Source organism: Conger conger, chromosome 5 (genome assembly GCF_963514075.1).
Source record: "Conger conger chromosome 5, fConCon1.1, whole genome shotgun sequence".
NCBI classification, from domain to species: Eukaryota; Metazoa; Chordata; class Actinopteri; order Anguilliformes; family Congridae; genus Conger; species Conger conger.
In genome coordinates this window covers 21135936-21160698 of record NC_083764.1, presented here as the reverse complement: position 1 = coordinate 21160698, position 24763 = coordinate 21135936, and the positions used below count along the sequence as shown (strand labels likewise).

Here is a 24763-nt window from a genome sequence, read left to right as displayed (position 1 = left end):
TTTCAAGATTTTACACCAGCACTGCTTTATTGACATGAGTCGGCTGATTCTAGCAGGCTGTAACCGCTGGCTTCTCACTAAAAGGTGAAGGTATGCACAAAACATGCGTCAAACATAACAAAAATATGCTAAAAGACTAATGCTACATGCTAACTGAGAATACTCACATAAAATAGTTATATAGAGTGGGCTCTGGAATTATTGGCAACATTGATAAATGATTCAATGGATTCAACCAAAGTCTTACATTGAAAAAAATAAATAAAAATTCATGGATTATTGGACCCCATGATTTAATAATTTGTGCAACCAACCTTGGTAAATATGACAGCCATTCCCTATACTGTAATTGGTGATAAGGTTTGAGACATATTTGGAGGGATTTCCACCACCTTGCTTCTGCCAAAACTTTCTGATACTTTATGGAATTCATTATGCTATTGATCTGAACTAGTACCCCTGGACCACTGACAGCAAAACACCAAAACATCAATGACCCACCACCATATTTGACTGAAGATATGAAGTGCTTCTTCTGGTATGCATTCCTGTGCTGCCAAACATACTGATAGTGTTTATGGCCAAAAAGTGAAATTTTGATCCCATCTGACCATAGCACTCTCTTCCAGTCATAATTACAATGACGTTCGGGAAAGTCTAGACGCTTGGTTTTGTTTATTGTGCTCAGTAAGGGCTGTCTTCGTGCCACCATTCGAAAGAGTTTGTTGGTATGGAGGTGGCATTTTATGGTTCTTTTTGAGGCTTAGTTACCCAAAGATACAACCAATCTCTTCTTAAACCTTGATCCTTTGGTTTTTTTGTCGCTTCCCTCACCTTCTTTGGGAAAAATATGCACTTGCGTCCTTTTCCTGGCAAGTTTTGCCATTACATAAGATTTACTTTAATTTATTGCTCAAACTGTGCTAAGTGGTGTTTTTAACCTTTAATGTATTTTTTCTGTACTCATTACCAGACTTGTGATGGTCATCTGTTTCTTTTGAATGGACAGTTCTTTGGCTATTCCCATACTGGTGGATGACAAAGGGATTTAGCATATTTGTTAGTTCATTTTATACTCAGGAAGTGATGGAATGAGATAATATACAGTCCCCGCCAAAAGTATTGGAAATGCAAGGTCAGTTCCTTTGTCTTAGCTATACACTGAAGACAATTGAGTTTGAGGTCAAACTATGTACATGAGATGAAAGATCAGAATTTCAACTTTTTTTAATCTAGATTTGTTAACACTTATGGGTTAGCTAACTTATCTAGAACATATGACCTTTTGTATCAGACCACCCAATTTTTAGGTGAGCTAAAGTATTACAACATGTGACTGACAGGTGGTTATTGCTCCCGAGATGTGTCCTGTTAGATTGATTGGCTAAACAATAAATAGTTCTACTCTTGGTTTTAGCCTTGGGTTTTGCGTATGAAGACTGTATTTGTGTTAGAAAAGATAAACCAACATGAAAATCAGAGAGCTGTCTTTTGTAGAAAAGCAAGACATTTTGTGGCTTAGAAAAAAGGGGAAATCCATTGCACAACCATTGTGGATAGTTTGTATAACTTGAAATGTCCTGAAAAAGAAAGAAAGCGCGGGCGTACTAAGCAACAGACATCAAATAGGTCGTCCAAGAAAAACAACAGCAGTTGATAACAGAAACATTGCGAGAGCTGTGAAGAAAAACCCAAAACATCAGTCCGTGGCATCACAAACAATCTCCACAGGGCACAGGTGAAGGTATCTCAATCAACCGTTCGAAGACGACTTAGAGAGTAACAATATAGAGGCTATACCACAACCATTCATGAGTAGTAAGAATCAGAAGAAAGCGCGGGAGTACTAAGCAACAGACATCAAATAGGTCGTCCAAGAAAAACAACAGCAGTTGATAACAGAAACATTGCGAGAGCTGTGAAGAAAAACCCCAAAACATCAGTCAGTGGCATCTTAGACTTAGAGAGTAACAATATAGAGGCTACACCACAACCATTCATCAGTAGTAAGAATCAGAAGGCGAGATTACAATTTACAAAGAAGTACAGAGATGAGCCACAAAAGTTCTGGAGCAAAGTTGTATGGACTGATGAGACCAAGATTAACCTCTACCAAACTAATGGAAAGGCTAAATTGTGGAGAAAGAAGGAATCTGCCCATGATTGAAAACATACAAACTCATCTGAAATACGGAGGAGGTAGTGTCATGATTTCTTCAAAAACATTCTGTCTGCCAATTTACGGAGAAATGTGTCCAAACTAATTGGGAGGAACTTCATCATGCAGCAAGACAAACACACTGCCAACACAAAAAAGTGTTCATTAGGGAGAAAAAGTGAAAGGTTTTAGACTGGGAAAGTCAAACACCAGACCTTAACCCAGTTGAGCATGTATTTCACTTCCGGATGAGGAGATTAAAGGGAAAAACCACCCAAAACAAACTGAAAGAGGCTGCAAAACAAAATATCTTTTTATCTCAACCCAAAATGTATTCACTGTATTGCAAAAACTGGCTTGCTGTTCCAATACCTTTGGAGGGGACTGGAGTTCCATTAGACTGAGGCTGTGTCCCAAATGGCCCAAATAGGCCTACTAATCCATATATAGTGAATGTCCATAAAGTGTGCTATATAGTTTACTAAATAAAAGGCGAATTTGAGTGAAGTGAAGTCAATCGATCAGCATCATCCCATAGGCTACGAGCTGCTGCATATAACCACAAAACCATTAACAAATATATCATATCAGACCTGGTTCTTAAAACATGGCTCTAGAGATATTAAAACAATTTTTTTTACTTGCTATGCCCAGTTACGATGCAGCTCACTTAACCCTGCTGCGTTCAATTTTTAATTAGGCTAACATTTTTATTTTTAGGCCTACACATTTTTATTTTATTTTATGAAACTCCATGGACTTAGCTTATTTTATGTATAAAATAACACATTTTATTGAGTAAACATCTACAACACAACCCCCCTACGCATTTATATACGAAAATTTAACAGAACATAGGTTTAGAAGAATGGCGCTTTTAGTCGATAGATGTAGCCAACTTGTTCATTACAAATAACGTTAATGTCAACTATAAGACATTATAGTGTTTTACCTAGGTAACAAACAGTAGACCACTTACTGGACAAACAGGGTTTTGGATTATCGAACAATGAATACAGCATATTAGGTTATATAAGGGTAGTTGTAGGCTACACTATTATAATGTTCAATGGAAACGTATTTGTCATCAATGTTTGAATTGCTCCTGGACCGCACCATCTTCCCTCACAGCTTAAACAGAATGAAAAAGGCTTGTGTATAATAAAGTTAAAGGGAATATTGTGGTTCGTATCCACCTTTCTAGTGACCACATTGTGGGATATTTCTAGTGCCCTCAAAATGTGAGTAAAATGTAATTTTTGAATTCGCACACTAAAACACGATGGCTGACAGCCAGTCTAGTTTACTATTTAGTGTATAGAGAGCCATTTCAGACACAGCCTGAGATTAATGAAATTAAGCACAATTCTATTTCCAATTTAACTTTTAAAAATGTTTTATTGACAATAAATGTCATCATTTCGACTCCGATGGTTTTCAGAAGAAAAATAATTTCAATAAATAATTTGGCTATTTAATCATTACTTAAGGATATAATTCCTACACGGTTCACCCAATATAGATGATTGCTGTGATTTTCCTGTTTTTGCCTTTTATTTTTATTTTTAAGAACTTTGAGCTGCAGTCTACATGAAAGGTGCTATACAAATAACGCTATTATTATTATTATTATTATTATTATTATTATTATTATTATTATTATTATTATTATTAAAAATACTCAAATTAAAGCTGAAAGTCTGCACTTTAACCACATAGTTGGTTGTTTGCTGGAGTACAGAGTGAAAACAACAAAAATTGTGTCAACAAAAACTGTGCATAAGGACTGGGGAGAGGCTAGATCCACCCCTGGGGCCTGCATCCCCAGCATGCATTGCGGTCCCGAAAAATACCGAGTCCGACCAACCACTCGTCCCACGTCAATTGAAGGGCGTGACCGGAGGCAAATTCAAAGTAAAGTACTGCATATTGTACAGGGGTGGTCTACTTGTTACTGTAGGATAGTTAGGCTATATCTGTAACATATTTGTAACGGGGTAGAACTAGGATAGCGTTATGTTCTGTATATTTATACCACGGAAGACAGAGCTATTTGTAGCCTATAGGAGCCTGATAGACTAGCAGTTATACATGCAACGTTACCACAGCCCGCATAGCCAGACCCATCTCCACACTTCGTTGCTGGAGACTCAGATACCCAGCACATATATAAAGGCTATATACTTACAGCTGTCTGTATCACACTTATCCAATTGTATTCAAGCAACATAGCATGTGCGGAGGCATTTGTAATTATGCTATTATACTTATTTTACTTTTCAAGGAGACATTGCTTGGATCTAGCCTCTCCCGTTCGTTCGTATTTGTATGTGCGCAGTTCGGTATATAGGCGGGATTCTTTAGACCGCATAATAAGAATAAAACGTTTTTAAAAAAGATAAAATAAACGGCTGCTGGCCTATATATATGTGCTGGGTATCTGAGTCTCCAGCAACGAAGTGTGGAGATGGGTCTGGCTATGCGGGCTGTGGTAACGTTGCATGTATAACTGCTAGTCCATCAGGCTCCTATAGGCTACAAATAGCTCTGTCTTCCGTGGTATAAATATACAGAACATAACGCTATCCTAGTTCTACCCCGTTACAAATATGTTACAGATATAGCCTAACTATCCTACAGTAACAAGTAGACCACCCCTGTACAATATGCAGTACTTTACTTTGAATTTGCCTCCGGTCACGCCCTTCAATTGACGTGGGACGAGTGGTTGGTCGGACTCGGTATTTTTCGGGACCGCAATGCATGCTGGGGATGCAGGCCCCAGGGGTGGATCTAGCCTCTCCCATAACGACTGCCATGCACTTCCTGGTGTTTCTCTGTCCAAGGGTGTGCAAACCGTCGAGACATCGCTCTAGTTATTTGCATATCTATGGTACAATCCTCTGCCTGGGCGTGCTTTCGTGTGAAATAAGGTTATAAACACCAATTGTCGGAGGGGGGCGCGCTGTTAGGATGTATGTTTTCGGCATTAGAAACACAAGAACCGTTCGACTTCTGACACACATTTTCTTTAAAGATATTTCTCATACAACTGCAAATATGAGTTCTCAAGTGCTCCTGCGGGTTCTCCCTAGTAGCAAGTGCTTGTTCAATGAGCCGATTTGGATCAAAGTTGAAGGACTAGTCCCGGGACAGAGCGTGGAATTGAGAGCAAGACTCAGAGATGACAAATGTGTAACATTCAAGTCCTCTGGCACGTACAAGGCAGATCCAAGAGGAGAGATCCGTTTAGACAACGATCCTTCCCTCGGCGGCAGCTACAGTGGAGTTGCACCCATGGGTCTCTTTTGGTCCATGAGACCGGAGACTCCCCACGTGAAACTACGGAAGAAGGATGTGTTAAGCCCGTGTCTTGTGGATATCGAAGTTCACGACAGCGAGAGGCAGGGGCATGTTCTCGCCAGAGAGACTAATCAGAGAGGATTCATGGTAGAGGGTTTGCGGCGGATACCCGTGAAAGAAGGAAGAATAAGGGGTATCCTCTTTCTACCGCCTGGTTAGTCTGACATTTTAATTTATTCAAGGTAGTTGAAACGAGTGTTGCATTTCGTTGTCGTTTTTTTGGCATAACGTCAGCTAGTAGAAGGAAGAACTGTTATGTATACAGCTATTAGGCTATACGGGAGAAGACCTACGTTTATTAAGTTCAATAGCATAAATCCTTGGAACGTAACACAACCTTCCTGCAGGAGAATATATTGTACAATACAGTGGCGTGTAGCCTACGTGTAGGGTGAATTCAGGTAATCTGGAACATTGGGTCGTGTGGGTGGGACACCTAAACTGAAGTGCTTTTATTTCCTGTTCTAAGCAAGTCTAGTCAACAGGGCGTTTACTGTAGGTTTAGCATGGATGTCATGTCACTGAAATCACATGGCTTCATGGGGGTTATGTCACAGGAAGGGGCAGGGCACTTGTCAAGCAGGAAATAATGATAATTGCATGGCAAGGTTAGTGACATAGGATTCTGACATGATTAATGTTAGGGATATTAATCTGTCATAAATAAGAGAATGTGTCAAATTATTTTCCAAATTATGTTTGTGCTCAATTCAAGCAACAAAATATGCATGAGTGTTAAAAATGTGGTTTACTTTTAATTATTTTAAATTATTTAATTTAATTATTTTTTCATCCCATTTTATCAAATATGATAAAGAATGTGGGATGGCATGCTTTGGGTAATCTGGGACAGTCATTCCTCTCTCTCTCTCTCTCTCTCTCACACATATACACACAATTTTGTAGTTGTTCATCATGCATACGGGGACAGAGACCAACCCAAAAGCACAGAAGAGTGGCTGTCCTGTCCAATCTGCAGCCATTGGTATCACCTGCAAGGACAGTTTGTTCCCCAAGTAGCCCCAATTTTAATAGAATGGAGAACTTAAATGAATAACCTAACTAATAATACATTAATTGAATTGTTACTTGAATTTTAGTTGATTTAAAACAAATATTAATCTATTTTAATGCAATGATTTAAATGACTTAACATGGTAGATCCGTTAATCCCAAGTAGAGCTAGAAAATATTTATCCTGATATTTTCTTTATTTAGGCTAGTTCTTTATAAAAAAATGGTATGACTTTTTATATATTTATATGAATTAATGACATTTCTATTAATAATATACATTTTATTATTCTCTAATATTTTCATAATGCTTTTTAAAAACGGGTGACATTGAGCTTGGCATGCATAGTCAGGTGATTTTAGGCTATTACAAGTGTCCCAGACTACAAAGTGACCTGTCCCAGATTACCTGAATTCACCCTACACCCTATGACTTCCCTTGGGATTTCTCATGAAAATGGCCAGTTTATGGGTTTTAGTGATAAGCTATTTTTTCCCATCTCTGTTCTAGGTCCAGGTCCATTCCCAGGCATTGTGCATATGCATACTTTAGGTGGTGGTTTGTCAGAGGTCACTGGATCCCTGCTAGCAAACCAGGGCTTTGTGGTTTTGAGTCTGGCTTTCTATGGCTACGAAGATTTGCCCAAAAAGATTAAGAAGTTTGATTTGGAATACTTTGAAGAGGCCATACTGTTGCTGAGGAATGTGCCTGAGGTGAGTAGCTTATAACTGAAGCACCAGTCAGTCATTAGAGGGAAGTATTTGATAAATATGTCTGTGTGCACGATTGCTTCGCAAGTGTACTGTATGCAAAGAGCAACATGTTGAACTTGCTTTCATCATCATTTATGTGTCTGTTACAGACACTTGAATCACAAATTTAACAGTGTTGAGAGTTAAATTAGTACCATTCACCATCAAAAACAATGTGTTTACGATTCGCAAACAAACACAAATTGATTTGTAAGGTCAAAACTTGTAGACTACAGATGCGATTTTCAATGCAAGACACTTGTATTGAAAGTAGGCTACGAAATGTGTTTCACGATTCGCTACACTACACTAATTTAACACCCTGGAACTTATGTTGAAACCATGTTCTATTTATCTATACATACAGTAAAATACTGCATTTAGATTACAAGTTGCGTGACAAAACATTTAAAGCCACATGAATATCCCAAAAGTATTCTCAGGTGCCGTGTTATAAAAGGTATATACAAAGAAAAAAATGCCAGCACCTGTAAAAAATTAGAACATGTTCTTTGAAAAAAACAAAAAACAGTTTGTCCTCAAGCTTTTGATAATAGGAGGGGAGAAGCGGCACAATCGTAAAGCTTCACAATTGTAACAACCCACACGGAAATCTAATATATGGACATACACTCACTTAGCACTAGTAGGAACACTATAATAATACTGGGTAGGGTCTCCCTTTGCTCTCAAAACTGGTTTAATTATTTGTGGCATGAATTCCACAAGCTACCTCCCCGGAAAAGGGAAACCGGGGCCCCCTTCTGGAGCCAGACCCGGGAGGGGAGCTCGTCGGTGAGCGTCTGGTGGCCGGGCCTTATCCAATGGGGCCCGGCCGGGCACAGCCCGAATTGCCCTGTGGGCTCACCACCTGCAGGGGTCGGCATCGGAGTCGGGTGCTTTGCCCAACATGCAGTGGGCAAGGGCGGGGATCTGGGCGTGCTGATCCTCGGCATCGCAGACTGGTTCTGGGGACATGGAACGTCACCTCTCTGGTGGGGAAGGAACCAGAGCTAGTGCGGGATGCGGAGCGGTACCAACTAGATATAGTTGGGCTCACCTCCATGCACAGCACTGGTTCCAGAACCAAACTCCTGGAGTTCTTTTCTGGAGTTGCTCGGGGTGAGAGGCGTCGGTTGGGTGTGGGGATACTCACAAGCCACTGGCTGAGTGCCACTGTGTTGGAGTTCCACCCGGGGAATGAGAGGGTTGCCTCTTTGCAACTACGTGTTGCTGGGGGGAAAGCTCTGACTGTTGTTTGTGCTTATGCACCAAATGGCAGTTCAGAGTATCCGGCCTTCTTGGAGTCACTGGGCAGCATCCTGGAAAGGGTGCCACCCGGAGACTCCATAGTTCTGCTGGGCGACTTCAACGCTCACGTGGGCAATGACGGAGAAACCTGGAAGGGGGTGATTGGGAGGAATGGCCTGCCAACTGGGAACGTCTGGCGGAGGCCCCCGTCCATGAGGTCTTCAACTCCCACCTCTGGAGGAACTTCTCGTGCATCCAGGGGGAGGCTGGGGACATGGAGTCCGAGTGGGCCATGTTCAAAGCCTCCATTGCAGAGGCGGCAAGCTGGAGCTGTGGCCAGAAGGTCATTGGTGCCTGTCGGGGCGGCAACCCAAGAACCCGCTGGTGGACATCAGCGGTGAGGGAGGCCGTCAAACTGAAGAAGGAGGCCTTTTGGGCTTGGCTGGTCCAGGGGTCCCCTGAAGCAGCAGACAGGTACCGGGTGGCCAGAAGGGCTGCGGCTTCGGCAGTCGCTGAAGCAAAAATCCGGGTATGGGAGGAGTTTGGGGAGGCTATGGAGAAGGACTTTCGGTTGGCCTCGAGGAAGTTCTGGAAAACCATCCGACGAAGGGAAAGCAGGGCTTGTCACAGGCTGTTTTCAGCAGGCGAGGAGAACTGCTGACCCGGACTCGGGATGTTGTCGGGCGGTGGAAAGAACACTTTGAGGAGCTCCTGAACACCACGTCCTCTGTGGAAGAGGTAGAGCCTGAAGACTCGGGGGAATCTGCACCTATATCCATCCAGTCCACATGTGCTTTGTGGACTTGAGAAGGCTTTCGACCGTGTCCCCTGGGGAACCCTGTGGGGGGTACTGCGGGAGTATGGGGTACCGGGGCCATTGTTACGCGCCATCCGGTCCCTGTATAACCAAAGTGAGAGCTGTGTCTGCATCCTCGGCACAAAGTCAAGCATGTTTCCAGTGGGTGTGGGACTCCGCCAAGGTTGCCCCTTGTCACCAGTCCTGTTTGTGATACTCATGGACAGGATCTCAAGGCGCAGCCGAGGTGAGGAGAGTGTCCGGTTTGGTGACCTCAGAATTGCGTCTCTGCTTTTTGCGGACGACGTGGTTCTGCTGGCTTCATCGGACCGTGACCTTCAGCACGCACTGGAGCAGTTTGCAGCTGAGTGTGAAGCGGCTGGGATGAGAGTCAACACCTCCAAGTCCGAGGCCATGGTTCTCTGCCGGAAAACGGTGGATTGCTCCCTCCGGGTTGGGAACGAGCTATTGCCTTAAGTGAAGGAGTTCAAGTATCTTGGGGTCTTGTTCACGAGTGAGGGTAGAAGGGAGCGTGAGATTGACAGGCGAATCGGTGCAGCGTCAGCAGTCATGCATGGTGAAGAGGGAGCTGAGCCGGAAGGCGAAGCTCTTGATTTACCGGTCGATCTACGTCCCAACCCTCACCTATGGTCATGAGCTTTGGGTAGTGACCGAAAGAATGAGATCGTGTATACAAGCGGCCAAAATGAGCTTCCTCCATAGGGTGGCTTGGCTCAGCCTTAGAGATAGGGTGAGGAGCTCAGACATCTGGAGGGAGCTTGGTGTGGAGCTGCTGCTCCTTCGCGTCGAAAGGAGCCAATTGAGGTGGTTTGGGCATCTGATCAGGATGCCTCCTGGGCGCCTCCCTTTGGAGGTTTTCCGGGCTCGTCCAACTGGGCGGAGACCCCGAGGTTGACCCAGTACCCGCAAACATTCCTTTGAGATTCTGTACCATTTTGACATGATTGCGTCACGCAATTTCTGCAGATTTGTCGGCTGCACATTCATGCTGCGAGTCTCTCGTTCTACCACATCCCAAAGGTGCTCTATTGGATTCAGATCCGCGGTGACTACGAAGGCCACTGAAGAACGTTGATCTCATCGTCATGTTCATGAAAACAGTTTTTGAGACAACTTTTGCTTTGTGACATGGTGCATGCTGGAAGTAGCTATTAGAAGATGGGTACATTGTCAACTTGAAGGCATGCACACGGTCAGCAATAATACTCAAATATGCTGTGGCATTCAAGTGATGTTTGATTAGTATTAACGGGCCCAAAGTGTGCCAAGAAAACATTCTCCACACCATTGCACCACCGCCACCAGCCTGGACTGTTTACACAAGGCAGCTTGGGCCTGTTGGTGCCCAATTCAGACTCTACCATCTGTATGCCTCAGCAGAAATTGAAATTTATCAGGCTACGTTTTTCCAGTCTTCAACTTGTCCAGTTTTGGTGAGGCTGTGCCCACTGCTGCCTCAGCTTTCTGTTCTTGGCTGACAGAAGTGGAACCTGATGTAGTCTTCTGCTGCCACTAGCCTCAATGTTCGACGTGTTGTGCATTCTGAGATGCTTTTCTGCTCACCACAATTGTACAGAGTGGTTATCTGAGTTACCGTAGCCTTTCTGTCAGCTCAAACCAGTCTGGCCATTCTCCACTGACCTTTCTCAACAGAACACTCACTGGATGTTTTTTGTACCATGTAAACTCTAGAGACTGTTGGGTGTGAAAATGCCAGGCGATCAACAGTTATAGAAATACTCAATCCAGCCCGTCTGGCACTCACAATCATACCACTGTTTAAATCACCGAGATCACATTTTTCCCCCATTCTGATGGTTGATGTGAACCTTAACTGAAGCTTCTGACCCGTATCTGTATGATTGTATGCATTGCACTGCTGGCACATGATTGACTGATTAGACAATCGCATTAATAAGTAGGTGTCCAGGTGTTCCTAATACAGTGAATGTACACATAATCCCACATATGTCCATATATTAGATTTCCGTATGGGAAACTCATTATCTCATCCAACAATATAAGCATGGATGTGCAAATGTGTTCATAACTAGACTGCAAGTTTTAGCTCTGCATTAAACTCAGCTTTTGAAAGTTACTCTAATGAATTGGAAGTGTGAATACCATTTATCTCCTGGTTCCAAGTAATTGCTGTATTTTGCTTACTCACCTAAATTAAAAAGCAATGAAACAGAAAGTCTATCCCCATGTGGCACATTTGTAACGTGCCCTATTGGGATATTCACATATGCTAGAATACTAAAACAAATTACAGTGAATCAGATTTGCTAGCTTGCAGTTGGTTTGAAAAGAAATTTACAACATAGACATTTGAGTTATGGCAATGTTTTGTTTCTAAATACACCCAACTCCGATAAACAGTTCTAAATATGGATTAATGGGTAACCCAGATGAAAATAAAATACACAAATTTAATACAATTAATTTAAGTATACTTACAATATTTCCAGATGATAATGATGATTTTTAACCTACCCTTTTGAACTTGGTGCACTAGAGTTGTACTAAAGTAGTACTTAATGTGTAATTAAGTTATAATTAGTGCACTTGATTGTACTAAATTGAGTCACCATTAACTTGTAATAAAATACATTTAAGTATATTTCTCGACACTTTATCTTAATACAAAAACACAGAATTTATGCAATTTTAAAGGACCTGGGTGGTCATAACAAATACTGATTAGATTTTTCGTTCTTGACTGTTTACTGTTCTACATGTTTCAATATTTAGAAACTTTTCATTTGATTATTTTGAAAGTACTTTTGCTTTATGGAATTATGTTACAAGACTTCTGCATAGTACTGTATGAAATTCAATGCATAAAACCACGATTGATGAAATAACAATATAATTATTGAAAGAAAATGAACACAATTAAAAATAGCCATCTTGCCATCTTTATCTTGATTTTTTATTTATTTTGTTATTCAACTTCTCACAGATTAAATATACCTTTTACTTTACACAAAAACTGAAACTAAGTTAATTAACATTATGAAGCTTAAAAGTGCCAGTGCTAGCCGGCCACCTAAATTATAAATTGACTGCCTGTCAAAACAATAATCCATGATTAATTGTTAATCCGTTCCAATTGATTTTTTCTGTCGTGGAACACTTTTTTCGGGACACATTCATCCTCCTCGTCGATGGACATAAGCTCAGCCATCTTCTTAATGTAGTTTTAGTCGTGTTGGAAGTATCTTAAGTTTTTATCCTTATTTTGGTTGCGGAGGACCTTCGTTCAACGCCTAATGAATTTTAAGGACCTAAATTCAAGATAATAAGAAAAAACTTTTTTTAAAAGTACATTTCTTATAATGTTTTACTAACTAACTTATAAAGAACTAACTTATAAGGAAATGTTTAGTTAACTTTTTGGGAAAATCTTAACTTAAGATGCTTTCAACTGTTCACAGAGAAATATTAGAAATATGTATTTTTTTAACCCACACATTCATGTGGGTCACATGCTATCCAGTGAAATGAAAATAAACTTTTTATAGGTATACTAAAATATCACTACGTATGTGATTTAGTGTACTTGCTTGAACTTAAACCAAAGTATACTTTCTTGAAGTACACTACTTTTCGGTATAGTGATGTTAAAGTTCACTTTCAGAATGTATAATAATAATGGCATGCTATCCTGGGATGAAAAATAAAATACACTTCTCATAAGTATACTGAAATGCTTCTGTACTGTACTTGTTGTGGCTTTTAATCGCATTACCTTTGAGTCATTAAGTAAGAAGGGAAAAATGTCACTATTGTGCCGGTTCTCCCCTACTTTACCATAAATGTATAGAACTGAGCTAAAACTGTGAACCCAAATGAACTGTTGCACCCCTAGTTTTAATGCTGCATACATTTCACATTGAAGAACAAAAGCCCTAGTTTTAATGCTGTCTACTTTTCGCTTTGTAGGTCAAAGCACCTGGAGTTGGCATACTGTCCATCTCGAAGAGTGGCGATTTGGCACTGTCCATGGCCTCTTTCCTGACTGGAGTTTCAGCAACAGTCTGTGTCAATGGTTGCAATGCTAACACAATGATCCCCCTGCACTACAGGGGCATGGTCATCCCACCTCTTCTCTCAGATCCAAATAAAGCGAGAGTCGCAGAGTCTGGGGTGTTGGATATTAGCGACGCCCTTTTGGACCCCAGGGCCCCGGAGAACCAGGGATCCCTCATCCCCATCGAGCGAGCCAAGTGCAAGTTCCTGTTTGCTGTATCAGGGGATGATAGAAACTGGAAAAGCTGCTCTTATGCAGAGCAGATGATGAAGCGACTGAAGGATAATGGGAAAGATGATGCTGAGGTGGTGGTTTACCCGAAGGCAGGGCATTTTCTGGAGGTTCCCTACATGCCACATTGTGCCACTGGCATGCATGCTGCCGCGGGCAATGCTGTGGTGGCGTTTGGGGGTGACCCCAGTGCTCATGCTGAGGCGCAGGTGGACCTCTGGAATAGAATTCCAGCATTTTTCAGGAAACACCTTGACAGCAACAATGACCATAATTCAAAACTCTAACTTCCATACACTTATGCCTCCTAATACATATGTACCTGCACGTACATATACCTCTAACCAGACAATCTAAAGGAGTACAGCTGTGTACCCTGTGTGTGAAGAGGCATGGGATAGCTACACTGTTTTTCTTGCCTTCATTGTTCGCTTATTAAGCAATGTTTTTTGCTACAGCAATTCAACAATCTTGCTTGATGTATTCACAGCTAGCTCCCTAAGTAGTTATGTAAAGAATAATCCACAGAAAAGTGGTTGTTAAAGGTTTTAATGGATGATGTAGATTAATAAGAGCCTCCATGGAGCGGTTGAAATCTTTTTAACAACCACTTTGTTGATTAGTTGATTATTCCACTTATACCATGGTCTTATACCAAATATCATAATATAAGCAGTGGTCATTAATCATTTTGGGCTATTCGTCCTCAGAATAAGTACTTCAAGCCATTAAGATGGCTACTGTTTCAGCATGTCGCTATGGTTATATAACCATTTTATGGCTAAAGTAACTAATTGTAAACTGTTTTCAGTCATGAACAAAAACTGTTAAAGATTGTACCCTCAAGTTTGTATATTTTCATACTTGGCAAAGCTAAGCCCGTTGGGTGGCTACGAGTTAGCCAACTTATTTTTTCAATAAAATTCAGTTGGATGATATCCAGAGGTTGTTCAAATATTTCCGAAGGTTAGCTAGCTGGCTAACTCTGCTTTGTGAACTAACCCCTTGGAGCGGTGTATTGTGACTCACAGTGCTACTATGGGAGGATTGTGGTCTACCAGTACAGGTCAGGGGACGTTTGTATGGGAAAGCTGCAATGCAGTAGGCCCTGGAGAATAAGCTGGATAGGGATTCCTTGTGGTAAAACGGGAACACATACACTCACTGAGCACTTAATTAGGTATTTATTTATTTATCTTTTCTTTTCTTTTTTAACTTATTGCTCGTCTGTTGCTGTAGCCTATCCACTTAAGAGGTTTGACGTGTTGTGTGTTCCGAGATTTTCTTCTACATACCACTGTTGTAATGTGTGCTTATTTGTGTTACAGTCACCTTCCTGTCAGCTTTGACCAGTCCGGCCCTTGTTAATGAGAAATGTCCGAGGACAATGCATTTTTGCCAGCAGAATTGCTGCTCACAGGATGTTTTTTGTTTTCACACCATTCTCTGCAAACTAGAGACTGTTGTGCGTGACAATCCCAGGAGATCAGCCGTTTCTGAGATACTCAAACCACCCTGTCTGGCACCAACCATCATTCCACGGTCAAAGTCACTTTTAAAAATCACATTTCTTCCCCATTCTGACATTTGGTCTGAAACTGCTGAACCTCTTGACCGTGTCTGCAGGCTTTTATGCATTTGGTTGCGGTCACATGATTAAATATTTGCATTTACAAGTTGGTGTACAAGTCTACCTAATAAAGTGCACAATGAGTGTATTCTTACTCTTTTGTAGCCTTAGGTTGACCTGAGTCTGTCCATCTGGTCAAAGGTGTCAGGTCCTTTTCTGTCACTTACTAAATCTACTGGGTAATGAGGTCAGGATCTCTCTGTCTTTCACTCATAATCAGTAATGAAATGTACAAATGGGTGCTGGGACATCAAAGCCTTGGGCATGAAGTCACTGGTGTCGGGACAGGGGGAGGGATGGGCTGGACACCCTGGGAGTGTGGAGGGTAGTAATTAATTGGTGGATACAGTCCAATATGAGTGACCAATGATTGTCAATAAAGATGGATCATGCATGCAGTTTCCTTGGTGTTCTCTTGGAATGCCCTTGTGAACTCTCCCTGTGTACACTGGTAAATCAATTGTTACTGATTGGACCGTCTCATGTCTTGTAGTTCCTGAGTCTGTTCCTGAGTTGGTCACCACATCAGTGTAAATTAATAATAAACAATGGTGGAGCTCTGAAATGTTGCCTTCATTCCATTTAAATAGGCCATATAGCCTGTTATTGTATCAACATTACAATACAAATCACCTAGCATATTTACCTATAAAGGTTGGGCTTTTTTCTTTGAACATAATTTTAATAAGCTCCTTAAAGCTGGCACCCTGAACTTCTGGTTCAGGTTTACTTTTATTTTTATTTTAGTTTGGAAAATAAGTGTATTTCTGTAACTGTAATTTAGTCATTTCTTTATTTTAATACAGTTGGATGTAATTGAGAGTATACAATTGTACACTAATTTCTGGGGAGCCTATTTGGCAGCAATTGTTGCTGAATTTGACGTGTGGCCCAAGCATCCATACACTGTCATAGCAAAAATTAAGCATTGTTATGAAATGTTGGGGGTATTCATTTAATCAAAACTAATTCATTTAATTTAATTTAAACATTTTCTTTTTGCGGCGGCACGGATGGTGCAGTGGGTAGCACTGCCGCCTCACAGCAAGGAGGTCCTGGGTTCGAATCCCCGTCGGCCGGGGCCTCTCTGTGTGGAGTTTGCATGTTCTCCCCGTGTCTGTGTGGGTTTCCTCCGGGTACTCCGGTTTCCTCCCACAGTCCAAAGACATGCAGGTTAGGCTGATTGGAGAGTCTAAATTGCCCATAGGTATGAGTGTGTGAGTGAATGGTGTGTGTGCCCTGTGATGGACTGGCGACCTGTCCAGGGTGTATTCCTGCCTTTCGCCCAATGTATGCTGGGATAGGCTCCAGCCCCCTGGCGACCCTGTTCAGGATAAGCGGGTTAAGATAATGAATGGATGAATGGATGGATGGATGGATTTTCTTTTTGCTTTCTTAACAATTTTCCTCACCATGGCTTGCCTCTTTTTATACTCGATTAAGTTCTGAAAGTTATGAGTTCTTTTCAGAAGTCTGAAAGCTTTTATTTGCTTTTATTCTTCACTGCCTCACCACATTCTTTTGTCCACCAAGGTACCATTTTCTCTATACCCCTACCACCTTTCCTTGGAACGGATCGCTCCGCTGCTACCAATACTGCCTCACATATCCTCTGCTTTACTATTTCAATACCTTGTCTCGTGTCAATGTCCATCATTTCTCGCTCACTGAACTCAATTTATCCCAATCTGCCAATTAAAAATTCCATACCTTTAGTCTCTCTGTGGTTTCCTACTCTCATCCCTACTTTAATTAATATTGTATAGTGATCACTACACAAAGTGGATTCTCTTACCACTTCCCATGAGCATTTCCTCGCCACAAATTCAGAGGCTAATGTTACGTCTATCGCTGACTCCTTACCTGTATTCAGATGTATTCTTGTTCCATTTCCGTCATTTAAACGTAATAATTTTTTATTCTCCATTAGTTCTTCAATTACCAAACCATTGGCATCATTATGATCTCCCCACATTGTACTATGTGCATTAAAATCTCCACACCAAATTGTATTTCCCTCTAAATGTGTTTCTATTTTGTTAAATGACTCACCTTCCATTCTTCTACAAGGGTTATAATAATTAATTATTTTACCCCCACATTGCTTTGTGACGTTTCATTATCATGCTGGAAATGGCCATTGGAAGATCGGTACTTTGCCGCATTGAAGGGATGCACATGGTCAACAATAATACTCAAATGGGCTGTGCCATTCAAACGATGTGTAATTGGTATTATTAATAAATTACCTACACTGTTGCACCACTGGCACCAGCCTGGACCGTTGACACAAGGCAGGTTGTGTCCATGGATTCATGTTGTTGGCTGCAAATTCTGACCCTACCACCCGTATGCCTCAGATTCATCAAACCAGGCTTTTCCAGTTTTGGTGAGCTTGTGCCCACTGCAGCTTCAGCTTAATGTTCTTGGCTGACAGTAGTGGAACCCAACGTGGTATTCTGCTTTTGTAGTCCATCCGCCTCAAGGTTCGACATGTTGTGCATTTCTGCTCACCACAATTGTACAGAGTGGTCAATTGTACTGAGTTACCGTAGCCTTTCTGTCAGCTCGAACCTGTCATTCTCTGTTCACCTCTCATGAATAAGGCGTTTTTGTTTGCAGAACTGCCACTCACTGGATGTTTTTTGTTTTTCGCACTTGTGGCTGTAAAGTAATTTAACCCAGGAGCATGCACCATTAACTCCCACTATCTCCGCACCCATACGGGCAGGAGCCTGTGGGGGAAGACTCAGGCCTCCAGCCGTGAAACTCGTTACGACGGGGCAACATTCTTTACGGCACAGAGAGGTTGGGAGGAAATACTTCCTGCTAGGCCCTGACCTTCTCCTGAACCCCCCTTTATTGCTCTCTCCCTCTTTACTCAGTCACTAAATGATGTGTACAGCACTGGATGTTTCATGACAAAGTCAGTTTAGATAAGATTCATGTTTGGTATTATTCTGATTGTTTCAGTGCGACTGGTGCAATGGTTTTATTTCTGCAACAGCAAGCCCTGGACATCATAACCAACCAGGAACCAGAGAGAAACTGTGTGGAGCTCTGCCCCAGTGAAAGCCATGTGCCTCAACCCCCCTGCGTTTCCTGGGGAGGCGTGGCTCCAAATTACAGATGGGTGACCCATTTTTAGGGTTAACATCAAAGGCCAGATTTTGGATTTAAGGACAGTAAACTAAGCAATCTGGGAGAATGCAATCAGCCTCCCGTGCACACAGTGCACGTAATTTCTATGTACAGGGTGTCTGTAGCCAGACTCCCGTATGTAGCTTTTATTACCAGGTATGACTTTTAAGACTCCGTAATTTGGTTTCCATTGTAATGTTTTTTGATTTGGAACTAGTGTGTAATTACGTATGTAACCTGCCTGGTAAAATAAATTGTTAAAACTTGATCTGTGTGGTTTCGCTTACTGACACTCAAAGTTATACAGGGAATGCTTGGTTTACCCCCTGGAACTTGTCTAGGGAGGATGAATATTTACGCTTAATGTATCACGGCGTATAGCACCCGTAGACCTATGATGGTAAATCCATCGCCTCCGCGTGGTAGTTCATTCATGTCGAGCACAGCCGTAGCTAGGTTGGTCTGCTTGGGTCCCTAGGCTGTAAACAGATATACCCAAGAGTAGCTATTCCTGCGACCTCTGTGATGACTATAGATATCTAGTCAGTTCGTGAGACGTGCACATAACGCGCAATGTGACATGCGGCGGTACCAGCCGCTGTTCGGAGAGTAAATCTCAGTACAGGATAAATACGACATCCACTAAATGTGGATAACTAATCTAAATTATTATTCTAAAATGGAGTCAGATAAACGAAGGTGAATCTATTGGCCCTATTGTGAGGATTCTTGGTCAGCCCGGACCAGTAAAGAGCGGAAGGCAGAGTGGTACTCCTGTCTTTGTATCGTGGTTTATTTATTGGCTGATCTAGAATCTCCGCATAGGGGCCACTAATTTTTAACCCTATTAGTATTCTTTCAGCAACACCAGAAGGATGAGCACGCTGATACCTTCAGCCCTTGCTAAATTCCGTCGTTGGGTTAGCGTGGGGTTTTACAACAGTATACTGGCTGAAAGTATACTTTAATTTAATTGATTCTATACTTTGAGTAAGTAATTAGAAAAAAAAGAAAAGAAAAAGCATTTTGCCTAATTTTCCAGGATTAAAAAAAAAAGCAGTTCTCATAAGTATACTACAATACAATTTAGGGAAGTGAAATTCAAATAGACCATAGATATAAAGTATACTAGTATTATGTGTAGCACCTCTACTCTGGATTCAGTACAGGCTATACATCAATAACCTAGGATCAGAAAGCAGAATGAAGTAACTCACTGTGCAAGACAGTTATTACTAAGTGGTAGAACTGGCAATTTCATTTTACAATACGTCAAATACGTGTGGTTATTCAGATCAATAAACATACAGGAAAAATCTCAATTTAAGATGCGTTGTCCAACTGGCCACATAGAAATATTAGGTATTTTATAAACCACACATTCAGGTGGGTTGCATGCTATCCAGCGAAATGAAAGTACTTTTTATACCACTGCCGTATGTGATTTGGGGTACTTGCTTGAGAACTTTTTGAGAACCAAAGTATACTTTTTATAAGTACACTACAGTACACTTTTCAGTATAGTGATGGTAAAGTGCACTTTCAGAAAGTATAATAATAATGGCATGCTATCCAGGGATAAAAATAAAATGCACTTTTAATGAGTAAACTAAAATAGGCTACAATTGAAACATTGGACAATGTTTACGTTTGTTTACAATGTTTTTACGTAAATCCTTTTGATCACCTGAAACACAATGTGACTTATTGTAGCAGACAAGTGTACGCTCTGTGTATGTGACATTTTGTAGCTTTTCATTGCATTATTTTTGAGTCATTAAGTAAGAAGGGAGAAATGTTACTTTTGTGGCAGTACAGAAATGTACAGAACCGCTAAAACCGTGACATGAAAACTGTGAACCCAGATGAACTGTGACTTTTATTTCTTTACTGTTGCACCCCTAGTTTTAATGCTGCATACATTTCACGCTGAAGGACAAAAGCCCTAGTTTTAATGCTGTCTACTTTTCGCTTTGTAGGTCAAAGCACCTGGAGTTGGCACACTGTCCATCTCAAAGAATGGCGATTTGGCACTGTCCATAGCCTCTTTCCTGTCTCAGCCACAGTCTGTGTCAATGGTTGCAATGCTAACACAATGATCCCCCTGCATTACAGGGGCATGGTCATCCCACCCCTTCTCTCAGATCCGAATAAAGTGAGAGCCAGAGTGTCTGGGTTGCTGGATATTAGCAATTTCCCATGGCCCTGGAGAACCAGGGATCCCTCATCCTCATAGAGCAAGCCAAGTGCAAGTTCCTGTTTGCTGTATCAGGGGATGATAGAAACTGGAAAAGCTGCTCTTATGCAGAGCAGATGATGAAGCGACTAAAGGATCATGGGAAAGATGTTGCTGAGGTGGTGGTTTACCCAAAGGCAGGACACTTACTGGAGGTCCCCTACATGCTACATTGTGCCACTGGGTTGCATGTTGCCATTGGCAATGCTGTGGTGGCGTTTGGGGGTGACCCCAGTGCTCATGCTGAGGCGCAGGTGGACCTCTGGAATAGAATTCCAGCATTTTTCAGGAAACACCTTGACAGCAACAATGACCATAATTCAAAACTCTAGCTTGCATACACTTCCATACACTTATGCCTCCTAATACACCTCTAACCGGACAATCTAAAGGAGTACAGCTGTGTACTACGTGTCTCAAGAAGAGGCATGGGACACTGTTTTTCTTGCCTTAATTTTTCGCTTAATAAGCAATGTTAGTAGCAACAGAAATTCAACAATCTTGCTTAATGTATTCATTGGGTAGCTAGCTCCCAAAGTAGTTATGTAAGGAATAATGCATGACAAAGTGGTCGGTTTTAATTCACGATGGAGAGACGAATAGTCCACAGAGTATGTAAAAACCCTTTAACGTCCACCTCGGACTGGCAGGGGTCATTAAAGGTACAATAGGTCATTTTGGACTCCTAACGGTCAAGAGAGGAATTGCAACAACAGACAACCTGAAACCACAACACTGTTTATGCTTCCCACCGTCTGTGACTATAACGCGTAACAGTTCAGTGTTCTCGTGCACTGTTTTGGAAAGCTGACTGACAAATGTAACAGAACCTGCCGTCTTTTCGTAGTGTTCTGGTAAGAAAATGTTCGCCGAAAAGGCAACGTTATGAGATCATGACTTTGGCGTCTTACATAACACAATGCTCATAATGCTTGCAACTAGGTTTGTATTCCCTCAGTTGGAAATTTATAAATCAGGTTGCATGATATTTGTATGCTAACCTTACCATATTTGCATGGGAGTGTCATGTGATCGCCTGGATGGGTGGCCGCCCGATAAATCAGTGTCTGCTTTCAAGGGTGGAGTTTCAGCGCCCGTTACCTTCTGGGAAACACAGGCTGGAGATTCAAGCCAAACACGTCCAGTGACGTCACAGATCGTGTTTGCCCTTAGATGTTTTGCACAATATTTAGGAAACGGCTACACTGACAGTGATTTTAAAAATGCCTACACACAGTATTTAAGCATTTAATCCAAATAATCTCAGCTGAAACAAGCCTGACAGTGCTCCTTTAAGTATTACCTTGCACATCTTCTCTGCTTTCTCTAGTTGCAGAATGTGATGGGTATGTTTACACTTCATAGCAAGGACCTGCTGAAATGCAAAACAGCCTACAGTATAACTTGGGATTGGTCAGGCAAGCTCAGTTTGCTGAGAGGAATTTCTCCTTTGAGTGTGATCTTTGTTTTGTGCTATTGACTGTGTGTTAGGAGAATAGCACACAGAGCATTTGAAAATGTTTTTCATTCACTCGAAATAATTGGGATAAATATTGGGAATGTAAGTAAAGAGATGAATATAAGTTGTGTTTTGGTCGTGTCAGATGAAATGTCTTGCTGTGAAATTCTGTTTATGGCATAGCCTAATTTAAAAATGTCTTAATTATGCCTATCCTCTCTCTCTCTCTCTCTCTCTCTCTCTCTCTCTCTCTCTCTCTCTCTCTTTTATATTTTCCAAGAAGCCTGCTAAACCACCAACTCACTCCGGTGTCCCCAAAGGAGGGAATACACACAGTGCAGTTCTAAGACCTGATCCTTGCGACATCTCGGCTACACCTCCACACTGTGGCACGAGCAGTAGGCTATACACATAAGAAAACCCAGACTGTTGCCGACGCAATGAGGAATTTTACACTAACTGCCGGTTTATTAGCAAAGTAGGACGGGAAACACGAGCATCAAGGTTCTGCATATATAGAGAGAAAGGGATTCCGCTGCAGATTCGTATTGATAATACCAGATAGCAACAGTTCATTAATGAACTCCAGGAAAAGGTATGTACCCGATGATCTCCATCTGTTACTCCACTGATGTTTAGGCGGAATGGTAACATTATCAGAGTATTCACCCTTTAGATACAAATTGAATTAAAGACGTTTTCGTGATTGATACAGTAGCTTTTACTATTTCTTCAATGTAATAATGGATTTTCTAGATAACGACCTGCCTACACGTTTACCATGCGATGCTGTTATGTGAAATATAAAGTAAGTCTGCTTGTGAATTATGTTAGGTAGTGTTTTTTCAATCCGGCGTATGGGGTTTTGACACTGATTTCATATACACCACAGAGGCTTGACTTGGAAATCGGGCTTGGACGTCGAAAAGGTCTTTCAGCGCTAGAAGGGTTTCATCTGTCTTCGCTGGTTAAGTAGATTGTTAAGGGAAGGATTGGACTACGAAGGAAGTGAGGGAGCCGCGGAAAAGTAAAATGACTTAATTTGCTGTTTTTAATTGTATTCTCTCTGAAGTCTGCTTACATATGGACTAGTAGTGAACGGACAGTGATGCAGTAGAGCAAAACGAAAGAAAGAAAAAAGTAATGGCCACCATTTCACTTAACAAAGCTCCTCTTCGTGGTATTATTTTGACAAAACAATTAAAATAGTAAATCATTCTGCAATAGATTTTTTTTTTTTTTAATGATTGATTGATTGAATGAATGATTTTTTTTAAAGCAATAAAATAATATAATTTCATAAAATTAAATAACATTGCCAAGTGGTTATTAACCTTCTGGTAAGGGCACATTTAAAACCCTAAATCATGGGACTTTATAATGAAAATGATAGCTCAGGGAGTTGGAGCTCCAACTCTGGAAGTTCAAATGTTCATTTCACGCCAGCCAACATCATCCTTGATTACCATAATACGTCGACGGCTCAGAGGGACATGACAGAGCAGGAAATGATGCATTTGCAGACTCGACACTACAGTCAGGAGCAAACGTACAGGAACTTCACCACCAGCGTGCAGGTTTTTATCTTCATTGGCTCACTCTTAGGTAAGTGTGCACATAATTGTGTTTACTCGTAAGGTGTTAGCTATGTGTACTTTCAGGTGATCATGTTATGTAAACTTTACCTGCATAGATACCTTATTGTAAATTTATATATTTTTACATGTTAAAATAATTTGTATGATTAATTGAACAACATTGGCATATTTACATGGGATTCGGTCACATTTCCAAGTAAACAGAAAATATTGGTGCGTTATTTTAAATATTAGTGATAAAATATGTCAAAAATGGCCTCAAGAAGTGTACATGTGCCTTAGCTATAGCTTTTGTCACTGCCTCATTGGAACTGGGGTGATTGTATGCATACTCCCACTGTGCCTCAATTCCAATTACACTGGTTCATAAATACAACGCAAAATGTCGCAATCAACATGCAAAATTGCTTAGTCAATAGTGCTTTTCATTAGATTCCAAGGTTATTTGAAGAAAATCTGACCTTCTAACGTAGTTGAGGGTCCTCATCCTCAAAACCCATATAAAACACAAAGCTTTCATGAAATATTCATCCTCAAATTATTGTACATGTAAAATATTGTAAGAATGGCAACAATGATGGCAGGTCTGAACAAATTATATCCAGGACTGTTTAAAAGGGGAAAATCTGGCAAGAAAACATGTTCTTTCATAGACCCAGGCATGTCCCCAGATCCTAGATTGGAACTCCTGCTATAAAATATGAAATAATGCAGATTTTAAAAACAGCAACTTTGCAACTGAACTTTGAAAAGATTGGAGTATCATTGTTCAATTACTGATTATTTACAATAATTGTAATGCATTATGTAGCAACTAATCATTTTGTGAATCCTTCTGTATTTGTAAAAAATAAAAACCAGAAAATAAAAAGAGATAACCCAACAGTCTTCCACTACAGCCAAAAACATATGTTTTCTGCAACATAGCCTAAGCGCTATGAAAACGCTGGGTATCTCAGCTGCTGATACCTCATGTCAGGCATACTTTGTTGTACTGTCACTGCACACATAACTGGGTACTTTGTGTGTGGAAAGATCGATGCTGTGGATATATCAGTCAGACCAAGCTGTGGTAA

The 24763-nt window shown here is 41.1% G+C and overlaps 1 protein-coding gene across 1 annotated transcript; it reads left to right on the top strand.

The window, feature by feature from the left end:
* The first annotated feature begins 5001 nt into the window (after positions 1-5001).
* Positions 5002-15818, top strand: acot20 (acyl-CoA thioesterase 20). The gene is made up of 3 exons (XM_061242381.1): positions 5002-5675; positions 7047-7249; positions 13305-15818. The coding sequence occupies exons 1-3, from the start codon at positions 5132-5134 to the stop codon at positions 13908-13910; spliced, it is 1353 nt and encodes a 450-aa protein (XP_061098365.1). The 5' UTR covers positions 5002-5131; the 3' UTR covers positions 13911-15818.
* The last annotated feature ends 8945 nt before the right edge of the window (positions 15819-24763 follow it).

Excerpts from the sequence above, each read along its gene's own strand:
- acot20 (XM_061242381.1), top strand. The coding sequence starts at position 5,132 with ATGTATGTTTTCGGCATTAGAAACACAAGAACCGTTCGACTTCTGACA. Across the intron at positions 5,676-7,046 it reads TATCCTCTTTCTACCGCCTG|GTCCAGGTCCATTCCCAGGC; the intron begins GTTAGTCTGACA and ends TCTCTGTTCTAG. Across the intron at positions 7,250-13,304 it reads TGCTGAGGAATGTGCCTGAG|GTCAAAGCACCTGGAGTTGG; the intron begins GTGAGTAGCTTA and ends TTCGCTTTGTAG.